The 15,371-nt window shown below is 38.0% G+C and overlaps 1 protein-coding gene across 3 annotated transcripts in view; it reads left to right on the top strand.

Annotated features, from left to right (window-relative positions):
- RNF180 (ring finger protein 180) overlaps positions 1-7,591 on the top strand; it is an 83,276-nt gene extending 75,685 nt beyond the window's left edge. For 2 of the 3 annotated variants that reach the window (XM_069777245.1, XM_069777246.1), the window contains one exon: positions 4,760-7,591. In XM_069777245.1, coding sequence (XP_069633346.1) covers positions 4,760-4,962 — 203 coding nt within the window. In that variant the 3' untranslated portion in view covers positions 4,963-7,591. The remainder of the gene's footprint in view (positions 1-4,759) is intronic. The other variant, XM_069777247.1, reaches the window with a different exon arrangement.
- The last annotated feature ends 7,780 nt before the right edge of the window (positions 7,592-15,371 follow it).

Raw genomic sequence — 15,371 nt, forward strand, 5'->3', positions numbered from 1 at the left:
GAAAACATTCAATGCACAGCCATAGTCAAAAGGTAAGCAGGAATTATTAGGATCATAACAAAATGGAAAACATTATGTCATTTTCTAGATTTGTGGTGATCCCACATCTCCAGTTTTGCATATAATTTTAGATTACATCATCTCAAAGAAGGATAAGGCAGGGTGAAGCATAATGTGGAAAGGATGATCTGAAGCATGGAAGCTTTTCTGTACAAAGGAAATTCACAAGTTTTTCCTTTGGAAAGGATATTACAGAAGACAGATACAAGAGACCTGTAAAATTATGAATAGCATAAAGATGTTTTAGGAAAGATTGCTCGCTGCCTCTCTGAGGCATTCTTGCATTAGCATTTATATCAGCCATAATAGATAGGGCAAAACATTTGGCACTGAGGGCCAGATGTCCACATTTGCATTTAGGGAACAGGGGCAACTTACTTCAAATACCAAGGGGATGCCCATTAGTGGTTGAAGCATATTACTGGAACACATCAGAGCTCTTAGAACTCATAATCTGGTTTAGTTTCACCTGAAAGGAAATCAATTTATTTGCTCTAAGACTATTCCACCAAGGAACACAAAGCAAAGTAAGTGAAGGCAGTATGAGATCTTGTTCAAAAGTATGCCCATACACATGGAAGAAAAGAAAATCCTATTAATACCATTTTAACACATTATTCTGAAAACAGCTTCCAAAGCACTGGGGTCCTAAGCTGCTGGTTTCAGCAAGGGCATATATGGGAAGGTGTCAGTCTGTACTTGGCTTTTTTCTTATAGTCTTTCAGTGGCTCTATCTATCTGCTGCAGCTCATAATCAGAAAGAAGAGACTGTGTCAAAATGACCTTGGTACATCTGATTAGCTAATAACACTTGTTCTTAGGTAATTTAATTTTACATGAGCACTTATAATGTAAATGTTTATAATAGCTTGCATATTATTCATTTGGGCACATTTTTAGGGTAAAATTTTCCATCTTATATTCTTTAGTCATAGCAAAATTAGGTCAGTCAATTTATAAAATCGGGAGAATATTTTAAATTGTTTGTAGTCTTATTTTGAGTGTTGCTAATACCTCAATAGGAGGTTGCAAAAACTTTGGCAGGGACACATGCAACAGACGTGCCTCTTGATGCTCTGGTGAAAGTCCTTTTTGATTTGCACGCTTTGGTGGGTATAAAAGTGTGATTTGCACACAACAGTGTTTTTGTTATCTAGTAACAGGTTTCCACTAACAGTCTGCCAGACTCCGCTGGCATTGTGCATGCATATTCATGTGACTGAGTGGAAGTTCTTGTTCAGAGTATAGCAACACAGGCACGCACAAAAAAAAGTTAAATACATGTTTTAACAAATACATGCCCATGTAGAAATCATTTAGGGACTGCATTCATCAAATAAGATAGGGTTTCTTTTTAAAAAAGAAGCAAATACATTAGAAGTGATTTGAAGCTCCCTCGGCTCTTCTGTTTCATAATTCAAGCCCCTACTCCATGTTGCTGTACAGTTTTTGAACAATACAGCTCTCAGTTTTTATCTGCAGATGGCTAGAATCAGATGCAGAAACATGGCTTATTTCCACTGTAACTGGAGAGAGAGACATCTGAAGGTATTTTCTGTGTCAGAATTTATTAAAGACGGTAGTCATAGTATGGATGATAGAGTCTGCAGTAACCTTTGTGCATGATCATACAGGGTTTCTAAGTCTGATCCTTGGTTTCTGTACTGTACACAGGTTTATTTTGTAATATGCTTCAGGGAAAAGAAACAGTTCTCGTTCTTTGTTAGCCTCTGCTAAGTCCTAGAATTCAGTTTACATAATAGTTGTACTATTGACATTTTCAGCTGAAGCTTAATCAATTTACAGACAGTAAAAAAGAGACTCTTTCAGCAATGGAATTGAAATCTATTCCACATAAGTGCCTGTCAACTTTCAATAGCTTTACTCATACTGAGGGAAGCCACAGGGATTATGCATGGTGTATAGTAAGCAGTTCCTGATTGTATACATACCTTTAGTACAGCACCAACAATTTTTCTGTGGTTTTCTATAGGAAGAAGAATTAGAGAACAGCCAGTTTCCTATACTGAAACTGCTGTTCTTGAATGTAGAATTATTACATTGCAAAGTATAATCTGTGATAAACTCAATGCAGGTTTGCTTAAGGTGAGTTGCACAGACATACAAATGAAGGATAATATTTGTCCAAATCCTCTAGCAGGTGAGGACTACCAGGTCAAAACTAAAGTAGCTACATGTTTCCATAATTCCTTGATTATCCCTGTTGATCCAAAACTAGCCTCTAGCATTTTGTGTTGTACTTACTTTAAGTATAGAAATAAATAAAAAGAAAGCACAAGTAGCAGTCTTGACTAAGTCACCCCAGAGAGGATAATATACACTAAAATTCATGTGTAAAAGGCAAAGTGAATGATATATCATTAGTGGTAAAATTTAATGCCATTACAAATTAAATTTTAAAAGTGGAACATAACAACATAAATGTAGGTTTCTATTTGACAGTAATGTTTTAAATTGTTAGAAAAGAAATAAGGAAAAATACAGGATTGAAATTAGGGTAAGGTTTTAAATGAGCATTTTTCAAGTAAATTACATCTTGGCAGAAAGATACTTAAAGACGACTAACATTTTTCAAAATTTTGTTACTGAATTACTAATGTTATTTTTCAGTAATCAAAGATACTGTTTTAAATTAACATAATTTTAAATTAACATACTCTAAATTAACATAAAGAACCAGGAGGTCCATATCACACTTTAAACAGATCTTCAGTATCTTTAAGCAGATGTTTAGCTCATGCACTTGCATAAAATTTTCTGGTATTACAATCTAAAACTTTTTAAAAGTAAATCCCTGGAATGTTTTACTTTTTTTTCCTAGAATGAGTGTAGCATATTTAGCTGTGGGGCAAATCTTGGCCCACTTGGAGTCGCTGAAAACCATCATAAAACTTCATTACTCTCTTGACTAGCATGAAGGTTTCATGTGTAGTCTCCAAAATAAGATAATGTTAGAGAGATTCTGGTGTATAGAGATCTAGAAACTTAGTATCTGTACATGACAAACAGATCCAAATTGTCATTAAAAATAAAAAACTAAAAAATGCAATGATATCATGATGTCTAAGTATGAGTGATTCTCCAAATGAAGTATTTCTGTGTCTCAGTAGTCTAGGCAGATTTCTAAATAAAGCAGTCATTAAACAAATACAGGAGGACCAGTTTACCTGTGTAATTTGGAGTCAAAAGGTCTCTGATGAACTATCTTAGAAAGGATACCGAAGAGAGAAAATACCTTTCTTTGGAAGGCATGGAAGCAGTTGTGCTATAAAAGTTCTGGGCAAAATATTAATTCAGAAAAAATATACAAAGAAACAGCCAATATCCACCACTGAAAAGTAATAATATTGAAATTCCAGCAAAGTTCTGTATTAGAACACTTTAAAAAAATATATATTTCTTAATTACCTTAAATAAGGTCTGAGAATGTTAAAATGAACACCAATACACAATTATTTGTATTAGTCAAAAACAGAAGACTGAGGAACTTCAAGGAGGGTTAATTAAGCTGGATTAGAAGGCAGCATGGTAGTAGATTAAAACCGAGGAATGCACTGGTGTGCAGTGGTGCACACTGAAGGGTACATTACCTACCCACCTTCAGACTCCAAAAGCCATGATGTCAGTGCAGAGGCGAAGACTGTAGGCAGCTCAGCAAAGACTTGTTTTCCAAAATCAAGGAATGCGTCATAAAGATTGAGAGTTCCCTGAAAACAGAATGAAAATCCAGACACGTATGACTGCATTCCCTCCTTGTCCTTCATCAGAATGGGACAGATCTGCCTTTGCAGCACAGCCCCCCAGCCTCCTTTCTGTGCCATAACCTGCTGTCTAACACAGCTGCACAGACACTTCTCTAACCTCATATCTTGTCATATGCAAGAGCTATGCTCCTATAGTACTTCTCTTACTACATAGTGAAGTCAGGGGAGGAATGAAGAAGAAGGACCTTTTGGCAGGACCCCACACTCAGACCATTCTTGGAGTCACAGGATTTTTACTTCCACTTGAAAGGCTGTGTTTGCATCTGCCTATATATTTTTAACATATTATCAGCATACAAACAGTAGTTTAAAAATTGGATTTTAACATGGTATGTATCATATAGAGACATAATATTAAAGCAAGCAGGATTTATTTAGAAGAGTGTTTTGAAAAAAAATTCAAATACTAGAAATAGGAATTCAGATGTATTTGTGCTGTTGAACTATGTGTGTACATGTACAGATGTGTCTCAGTTACTGAAGAATTCAGATGCGTAGACTTAGGTAATCCAGAGATTAATTACTCAAGAGATTAATTACAGTATATGGAGCCTTTCACTTCTAGATCACTGAATCAAATTCAGCGGAAGAAGGCACCAAAGGAGAGGTGTTTAATAGGTCTGGATAACATAAGCAGATAGCATTGCTTTTCTATAGTAGAGAGTGCCAAATCCAAACAAACAAACGTATTGTTTTCCAGACATGGAAGACAGAGTTATCTCTTAAATCTTTCAAAATCAAGTCCACAGAGAGCTTCTTGTCCAACAAAGTGAGGAAACCTAGCAGTGAGGTGTGAGATTTCCTGCTTCCATTTGTCCTGTAAATAACTGGAGGTAGGAGGGTTAACTTTTTTTTTTTTTTTTAAGTGAATCTGGTTGCTTTTATAAAGTTTTATCTCCTAGTCTGTTTTTCAGCAGGTTTTCAAAGACGCTCAGATACCGTAACAAGGAGGCATTTCCCACATGCTGCTCACAGGATGGACTACATGGACTTTGAGGATGATAGCCGTGGATGGCGGTTTGATATGGATATGGTGATAATCTACATTTATTCAGTGAACTGGGTAATTGGATTTATTGTGTTCTGTTTTCTTTGTTATTTCTTTTTCCCTTTTTAGTCTATAGTAATCACAGTTAAAGAAAACAGCAGTTACACGAACCACAATAATGTGAATAGAAAAAACTTGAAGAAGGCGAAATGTTTGTTTGATACTGCATTTATCATTCATAATTGTAATAGACTGCATCAAGCATGCTGTGAGGCTATTTGATACTTCTGCTGTGTGTGACAAAGTACTTGAGTTTGGTTCCAAATATAATGTGAAATCCAGATTATACTTCATTCAGTGCGAGTTTTGCCTTGATTTTGGTAGGAACAGGATTTACCCCTAATGTATAAAATAATTACTCTGTAGAAATATAGAATACTGCTTGTTCTTAGGGGAGTTCTGTGTACTACAACAGAATATGACCCACAGAGTCATTTTGGGGTTCGACTCTATGTTGGTACACTTCCTCACTCATTGGTGCTTCGATTCCTCATATACAAAAGCAATAAAGATGCCTCCCATTTATAGTGAGATCTTTGGGGAATGGGAGATTATAAGCACTGCAGTGCTGCACCATGCATTATATAGACATTCATCAGAGCTATTTCAGTGGTATAATCCAAATCCTGGAAAATTCTGACAATTGATAGACCTGTCAACATTCTACTGTGGAGATGTGCTGTACTCAGTGCCTGAAATTTTGAGCCTGTTAACCAAAAAGAGAAATGATACTGCACAGTGTGCTGACAGTTCATCTTTTCAGCAAATGGCAATCAGAATGAACCAACTAATAACCCCAAATTCTGCACATTAAAGGGACCATTTTTGTGCAGATTCCCAGAGTAGCACTGTACCTTTCTTTACCCATCCAGATGAGTGTGTTTGCATCCAGCAAGACAGCTAATGGAAGGCAAGCAGCAGGCCTGCTGGCTATGACACTGTGAGACACTAACCCCAGTAAATGCTGGAGAAAGAAGCATTCTCCAGTGCAAGAAAACAGTGTCATTATTAAATTGGTGTAACAATTTGGGGATACTCTCAAGTGTGGGCTCACGAGGACTATGTGTCTCCGGGGAGATCACATAAGAGGACAATATTTATTTGCACCTTTCATGTGAAACAATTCTAAAGCACTTTATAGTTATTCTATATATAGATTGCTGAGTTACAGTACCAAACTGCAGCCAGTTCAGCAATCATTCCATACGTGCTGCTTTACACAGTATTTTCAAATTAAAGTGAAAGAGCTTCTGTTAAATTATAAGAAGGATATTAGAAACTATTGTGGGAATCAGGTGCTGAAGAATGGTACGAGGTAGTTCAGAGGCTTACTTTTCAGGAAGGTACAAGGAAGTTTTATTTCTAAGGGCGTGACCCTGCAAAGTACACTGCAGTTTCATCTAGAAAAGTATGTGAGTATATGTATGTAGTCCCTCTGGTATCAGGATTTGTGTGGGAGACCTGTGGTTTTTCAGTAGGTGGTGTACTCCCCTGTTCTAGCAGAGAACAAGGAGAAATGTGTTGTGGAAGGTGCCATCTGCCAAATGTGGTGGAATGGAATGGAATGGATTCAGGGGTTTTATTAAGCATGTGCTTGTGCTTCTTTACTGGAGTAGGGCCAGCATGGTCAGTCTGTTATAGGCTATAAAGTGATCAGGACCAGAAACTTTCACTTAATCTGAAAAACAGCAGTAAATCATCTACTAATATTTAGTTTTCTTAGAGGCTGCATAAAATAATCTCTTTGAGAATATAAGTGTAGAATTAAAAATTACAAATCTAACTACATTGATTGGACTGAATAACTTTTGCCATCTTTATGCAAATTTAAGGAGATATAATAATTGAAATTCACCATAACCAAGCAGTCATGGTTGCAACAGAGATGCACTTGCTGTAATTACAGTATATGTAGTTACTTTGTCTCTACCTAAAGGTGATTGGCTCTATTACTGGTGGCATTAGGCATAATGTTTTAAAAGCTTTAAGGTTGTAGTAAAGCACTTGGTGAATTTCCCTCTCTATATTGATACGAACAAGTCTTTTAAAAGCTAGGGTTTCTAGGTCATAGGCTCATGTTTACTACATGCAGATGTGTAGGTCTGTATGCTCAAACATTATCAATAATTTTAAACATTTTTCTTATCTATGCCAGAAATAGGTTCTAACTGCAATTTTTGTCTCTCTAATCTTATTAATTTACTGCTTCTATCTCAGCAATGAGAGGAACTGATTAACCTGTTAAGACAAAATTGCTTCTACCTTTTGATCTCAGACAATACTAAAATAAAAAGATATCATCAAAAAATTACTTTAACTTTGCTGACATAATCTGAAATTCCCATAATAATGTAATTTAAAATTATTTTACCAGGATATCTGATAAAGCAATATCCTTAAATAAATATTCCAAAATATATTGAGACATAAGAAACATAATATAGATACTATTTATATAAGAGTTACTTACATCATTTTTAATAGCGTGTTACCGTGGTCTTATTCTGAAAAATGCAACAAAGGACAGTAAAAAATCCAAGGTAATATTGGCCTTTTTTGTACATTTATAGCAAGAATTGATGACTGAGGGTGGCTGCATTTTCTTAAATTTAGTAGGAGTGACAATTTTATACGTCATTTCTAACTGTGTAACTCTACCTTTCTTCAAGGCCTAAACAATAAACTGTTTCTTGGGCTATATTGTTTTACTTCTTATTGGTTGTTATTAATTCCAGGGGACAATTAGTTTTAAAAGATTACAAATATACCTAATGAAGACTGTTGCAACTCTGAGAGACATCCTGCATAGGAAAAAAAACACCTAAAAGGCATAGAGTAGAGGTACTTTTCTTTGTCTTTTATTGCTTTTTGGGGGATAAATACTTTTGTAAAAATACAGTAACAATTCAAAGGCTCAAATTTGTTTTTTCCTTGAAGTCCGCCTGTAAAATGCTGTTGATAGCTGTGGGAGCAAGAGCAGGTCCTTTGTAGGCAATTTTCTGGTTAAACTTATCCTGCTCTGCAAGCTTGTCTTTCTTATCTACAATAGTATTAAAATGTTTGCAATAAAATATGAGTTGTTTGTAGTATTTTGCAGTCATTTCACTAGATTTTTCTTGGTGGGATTAAATTTTAATATTTTTTTCAATCAATGTCTTGTTTGTTATCCTTTCTGTTATGTTTCTGCTTGGCGTGCAGCTAGGGTTTGTTGAATTTTTTACTACTATTATTAACTTTTCATACTAGCAGCCTTTTATTTGTTTCAGTACTTTCCTGGAAATGGTCAGCTTTTGTCAGAAATCATCCTGGGGCAAGGTGTGGAGCTTAACACATTCTGACAATGAAGAATACTCAGTGCTGGTACTGTTAGTCCAGACCAATTAACTGTTGAAGGCAGCAGAAATCCAGGACAAGACTAAGTTTGGCTTTGACAGGCAAAGGGACTTTGTGCACACTCAGAAGTGTATGAGTTTGTTGCCTAGCAGTGAGTATGCTTGTAGCTCTCCTACCTGCCAAAGGTCCAGTCATCTTGCTTCTCTCACACCATTTACAAAAAAATTCCCAAGCAATAGCTGCACAGGGAGCCGCCACTGTGAAGCACAACAGATTCTTCCACAGCTGTGTACCTGCCCACAGAAACTGAGATCCAAGTTAAGCCTTTACCAGTACACTGCATACACCCCTGAAATATTTACTGTATGTCAACAACATTACCACAGTTACTGATATTGAGATGGAAAAGGATGATGAAGCAGAGCTTAGGTTTATTTTGTCATTTTTAGAGGAAAGTAGTGCTGACAACATGAACCTCTGGGAGGAAGAGTAGCTATTGTAGCTATCATGTGACAAGTAACTGTCTTGATGCTGTGTAGTGTTGCTTTTGTTGATGTGTTTTCAGCTTGTTTTGGCCTTTACTATCCTGACCACTTCATAACTGTGGGACGCACAGTCCCCTCTGGGGAATTCCAAGTCTGTACAGGGGGAGTCATAAGCAGGTGGAAAAGACAAAGGTAGGACATCAAGAGCATTCTGCTGGTGTTCAGCCCTGCATCCAGGCAGATGCTGAGACAAAGGAGGCGAGATATGCTGTGGATTGCTCTGGGCTAGATGTGGAGCAAGACAACAACCTCTCCTTAGAGATACCCTTTATTTAGCAGAAAGTACTAAGACAGACAGTAATAGACAGTGAGGTGGATTTAAAACTGGCTGAACAGCCAAGCTCAGAGGGTTTTGATCAGTGGCACAAAGTCTACCTGGAGGCAACTAGTGGTGTACCCCTGGGTGCGCAAAACTGCGTCCTGTCCTGTTCATCATCTTCATTAATGATCTGGATGATGGGGTAGAGTGTACCCTCCCCAAGTTGCAGAGGACAAAACTGGGAGGAGTGGCTGATACACCAGAGGGTTGCGCTGCCATCCAGTGGGACCTCAACAGCCTGGAGAAATGGACTGAAAGGAACCTCATGCAGTTCAACAAGAAGTGCAAAGTACTGCACCTGGGAACAGACCCATGCCCTAATACATACTGGGGGTCACCCAGCTGGAAAGCAGCTCCGCAGAAAAGAACCTGGGGGTCTTCGCTGACACCAAGTTGAATATGAGCCAGCAGTGCACCCTGGCATCAAGAAGGCTAATGGTATCCTGGGCTGCATTAGGCAGAGTATGGCCAGCAGGTCAAGGGAGGTGATCCTTCCCCTCCACTCAGCACTGGTGAAGCTACACCTTGAATGCTATGTCCCTGAACTACCCTGTACAGCAGAGACCCAGAGCTACTAGAGAGGGTCCAGCAAAGAGCCACTAAGATTATTAAGGGACTAGAGCATCTCTCATACGAGTGATTCTGTGAAGTCATCGCACCAGACTTACCAGGTTGAGGACTAAAAAAAGTGGATCCTTCAATAATGGGCAAATAAAACAGGAAATTCTGAGTAGAACTATTAAGGTTTCCCTTAATAACACAATGCTAGAAGAACTTAGCCCACATTTATGTTCATTTCTGTTCTTTTCTATACATATCTGTAATTCTCTGGTTGGAACAATTCATTTTTTTTTTTTTCTCTCGCTTGTTTCTTGAGTCAATACAACTGATCTGTTTTTGAGTACCAGTTCAAACTTGAAGGGGTTATCTTTCCTCCTACTTACTGAAATATGTGGTTGTTGCAGTCCTTTAATGGTAAAGTTCAGAAGAGTACCAAGAAAAGAACCACAAGAAATCTAGTTGTATTATTCCAGTATAAGTCATCTTACTGTCAGGAATAGATATTTAGAATACATTATTTAAACTTTCTATTATTATTTAAATTTGTCATGGTTTAAACCCAGCCAGTATCAAAACACCACAAAGCCACTTGCTCACTCCTCCCCCCCAGCCCCAGTGGGATGAGGAGAAATATAAAGAAAAGCTCATGGGTTGAGACAAGGAAAGTGAGGAATACCACCAGTTCTGGACACAGGCAAAAGGCAGACTCAACTTGGGGGAAAAAAAATCAATTTCACTTAATACCAATCAAATCAAAACAAGGGTAATGAGAAGTAAAACCAAAGCCTAAAACACCTTCTCCCCACCCCTCCCTCCTTCCCAGCTCAACCCCACTCCCAGTTCTCTCTAACTCCTCCCCTCTGTGGCACAGGGGAACAGGGGATGGGGGTTGGGGTCAGCTCACCACAGCTTGTCTCTGCTGCTCCTTCCTCCTCAGGGGGAGGACTCCTCACTCTTCCCCTGCTCCAGCGTGGGGTTCCTCCCACGGGAGACAGTCCTTCACAAACTTCTCCAACATGGGTCCTTCCTGAGGGCTGCAGTTCTTCAAGATCTGTTCCAGCATGGGTCCTTTCCATGGGCTGCAGTCCTTCAGGCACAGACTGCTCCAGGACGGGCTTTCCCATGGAGTCACGGCCATCTTTGGGGACATCTCCCTGCTCCGGTGTGGGGTTCTCCCCAGGCTGCAGGTGGGCATCTGCTCCCCCGCTCCCCTCCATGGGCTGGGGGGGACAGCCTGACGTCTCACCACGGGCTGCAGGGGCATCCCCTCCTCCCCTGCTCCTCCTCCCCCTCCTTCTTCACCGACCTTGCTGTCTGCAGAGGGGTTTACTCTCACATTCCAATCTCCTTGCCTGTTGCAGGTTTCCCCTCTTAAATACGTTCTCCCAGAGGTGCTACCACCATCGCTGATGGGCTCGACTGTGGCCAGAGATGGGTCTGGCTTGAAGCTGGGGAAGCTTCTAGCAGCTTCTCACAGAGGCCACCCCTGCAGCCCCTCCCCCACTACCAGAAACCCTGCCACACAAACCCAAAACAATATTTTAAAGTCTAAAATCTGATTTTTTTACAGGTGAAGGTTTGAATTCAAATTTCCAAAAGCACCTCCTAATTTTGGGTGCCTCAGTTTGGCATTCCCATGAGGCTTTCCTTCTAAAGGGACCTGATGCAGAACTGACGATCACCATTCTTCAAAATAGGTTCTTTAGGATTTCTTACGTTGAAAGGCAAAGCCTGATAAACCTTAAATACACCTATTTAGGATGTTCTTCAGTAGAGATCCAGATCCCAGCAGAATCAATGGAAGCCATCATTGTAAATACTTAGTTTCTCATACGTATCTGCAGCTGGATTTTTGTGTTACAAACTTTTTCCATTACTGTAAAACATGCTCAGATGGAATTTCTGAAATGAGTTTTCGGAATTTCTTGAGGCACAACCAAGTTCAAATTTTATATTTACTTATATTTGATTACCCTATGACTGAAAGCAAACTAAACCTCGAGTGTCTTAGACATATTATGATTTCTTTATTGCTGTAATGTAATCCCAGAAAATATATACTGTCAAAATGAACTTAATAAAATAACTTAGTTAAAAATAATTTAAGTTAAAAATAACTTAATAATAATCTATTTTGTTTTCCATGAAACATTTTCTTCAGTTGAAATATTTCTACCTTTCCAGTAAGGCATTAAAATGTAATCCTATTTGAAAGTACTTTCCAGTGTTACGCTGTGGAAGTTTAACTGTAAAATGTAATATTTAGTTTACAACATTTCACTTTTTACTTGATTATATTTTTTCAGAGTGATTTCTTATTTAAAAAAAAAAACAATGTTCTTGAAAGAAGACTGAAGGTATGTGTTATTTCATATTGTGATTTCACTAAAATTATTTTACTACAGACAGATCCTGCAGGACTCATCTCTGATACACACTGGAGAAAACGTGCTGAATAAGCTGACAAATTTGATCTGAGAAAAGCTTCTGGGCAAGTCAGCAGTTTGACACTGTAGAACAAAAAGCTCAGAGCTCACCCTCAGCAGGACAGAGTTATGTAGGAGACCAAATGGCTTTCCTTGCCCTTTGAGTGCTGCTCAGGGCACTGTCTACATATTTGGATACACAGTCTGCACTTGCACTTTAGGGTCAGCTTTTGTCCTCTAATGCACAGGTGTCCCATGCAAGGCCTTGGGAGTTATCCAGGGCATCTGATGGCAGACGTTGATTTTCCTTTTCTTCTTCATTAAAACATTCCTGAATATGGCCAGTTTTCTTTTTGCTTGACCTGTGACTGCTGAACTCTACCCAAAGGGGACAAGATGTGCTATTATTTTTCATTACTTTTTTCCCTTTGGGGCTGCTCTTCCATTTCAATCAGTTGATGTCAGCTGAGGCATGACATATCCTCCCTGAAACTCTGAACTTGTACGCAGGTAAGAATCTGTAACCTATTGTATTTTACAGCCTTTAATGAAAATTGTGGCAAACATAAACAGAAGGAAAATATATACCCTGCCAAAGAAGTGCACAAAACAATTCCTAGCACTAGATATAAACAAAACCCCAAGATCTTTTCAAAGTGACTTCTGGGTCCCTGTATAAAAGTTCTCTATAAAGAATTCCAGGAGCCAGGGCATGGTTGGTTCTTGCAAGAAACCAAACATGAAGGTGTAAAGTAGCAGATAAGCAAAGGACAGCAAAGCAGCCACTGCTGGATAGCAGTACTGGGTAGCAGTAGCAGGTACTGGATGCCTTTCAGCCTGGCCTAGAAAAACAAAGGTCAGTGTTAACAGCACAAAGCTATTTTACTGACCACTGCCTAGAAAACAGCTGACTATTCCCTCAGCTTCGTTCAAGGCTGGTGGAAAATGAGAACAGGGTCAGAAGAGTGCGTTATGTACCTATTTGCTCGTTGTACCTGTGAAGATGAAAGCCCTCAAGGTCCTGGCTTAGGCTGCCTGGACCTGGTTTCCTGAGCACTCTCAGAGGCATAAGGCCTTTACACATTAATCCTTGGGCAGGAAAGCATGCTCCTTCATTCAGGATCGCTCATGATAATGAAAAATGTTACTACTGAAAAAAGCCCCACAGGATTAGTTGAAATTTCAAATATATCTGTTAGCACTTCCTTTAATATTGTAGCAGCAATCAGTATCCTGTGTGTACTTAAGTATTTGTTGAGTTTGAAAGATATTCTGGACCTCAGTACTGCTGCATATCCTAACCAGATACTCCTCTGGCACCCATCAGCAATGCTGCCTTCCCTCAGCCACATTTTTTAATGTCCATTCTACTTTATAAAATTTGGAAAGACTTCTTCAGCTTCACACCCTCAACATCTCAATACTAATTTGCAAATAAAACTGTTCCCATGGTTTCTAGATTGATGTTATACAAGTGATACATATCACTATGATACTGTATTAGTGATGGCTTCTTTAAATTTGCAGTTTGGTTTTAGGATGAGAAAACTGCAGTAATTATATTCTGACTTTTCACTAGATATCATTTTAACTTAATCTTCATTTTCCATCAAACATTTTCAACATTCATTTGAAATATTTCTACATTTCCAGTAAGGCATTAAAATATAATCAGGCAATCACTTAAAATGTACTCCACACATAGTCTTTTATCCTCAAACAAGACGATGAAGCAGAAAAAGTAAATGCCACCAATAAAAAGATCATGGTAAGTCATTTGATATTGATGTAAGCATTAAAAATTAATTATTTAAAATCCTTTTTACTCTGTCATTAAAAAAAAAAGAGTATTAAAACGCTAATCATGTAGTGTACTCTGTTTCTGAGCTGGAGAATGAAATTCAGACTGAGCACAAGGGAAATCTCATGTAGCCTCACTGTATTACCTGTATAAAATAAAGCATGTTAGATACTGACATAAAAATCTAGATGACCATCCTGTTCAGTGAAAAGTGAAAAATAATACTTTAAAGGATCCTATGTAATCCCAGTCTCCCTAAAATAATCTCTGGTTTGGGAGTATTAACTCTTCATATAATTAGGTTGCTACCCAAGAAATACTGTTTAGACTAACAGTCAAAGTGTGAAAATAACTGAAATTCACATAAACCTGTCCTTAATCCATGCAGATTATAAATCCTTGGGGATGTACATGACTCCAGAATTCATTACCAGTCATAGCATGGCATCTGATAGTGCCTGAAAGACAACACATTCCGATTAGAAACATATGAAGTAAGAATGTGTTTGCCTTGCAGATGGCTCTAGCTAGCTAATGTATGCATTTCAGCTGTCAGAAGTTAAACTAGTTCTAAAATAATTTGAATTAGACATCAGGAGAGGAAGAATATGCTAATTTTCTTTTATATCTTACCAACCAGAGAACGTTTCAAGAAATTAATGTTACAGGCAATTTATAGCCCTATCTGGTTCCATCTTAAAAAACTGGACCCCACTTTTTATCTTTTTAAAGACTTGTGAATTAAATGAACATAGAAGTTAATAATTAGCTGTATGTTCATGATTTTTCCAATACATATAGTGCAATTTTACATGAACAGCAATTGCATGACCTGCAAAATTGTCTTATAGTTTTGTGTTATACTCACCTAGGCTCCCAAACTCATTTTTATTCATCATCTACACTGTGACTTAAATTCTAAACTACAAAAAATGACATAATGGCATTAAATTACCAAGCTCTACTGGTATTTTTCTTTAATTCTGCTTAAGACAGGAATATAGTGTAACGGTAACAATAGCATAAATTGAGATACCCTTATCTTTCCTTATCTGTGATTCCTAAAGTGCCTTATTTTCAGAGTGATTTACAGGTCAAATTCCCATTGTTTTTAATCTCTAACAAGTTCTTCAGAACTTCCATTTTCCATGCAGAGTCCAGCAGCAACAATGCTCAATGTGCAAAGCACTTAGAGCTTCACTAGTGAAAGGCAGTTTTACAAGCACAAGATGATATCTAAATGCAAGTATTACAGTGTTAATCCAACAGATTAACACATATTTTGGCAACAGTAACTAAATTATCATTATCAGAATTTATATCAAAGGACAGCCAAATTATACATGCATGGCTTGTGTAGATACTAAGTAAATTCTTTATTGACTTAAAAAAAAAGCTGGTTTAGCTTTACAGCAAGTTTTAAAAGTTTTTCAGGATTTGTCTGTGACCCACTGGTACGGAGATTTCTGGAAGATTCCCACTAGCCTCCACAC

The sequence above is a fragment of the Haliaeetus albicilla genome, chromosome Z, assembly GCF_947461875.1.
Source record: "Haliaeetus albicilla chromosome Z, bHalAlb1.1, whole genome shotgun sequence".
Lineage (NCBI taxonomy): Eukaryota > Metazoa > Chordata > Aves > Accipitriformes > Accipitridae > Haliaeetus > Haliaeetus albicilla.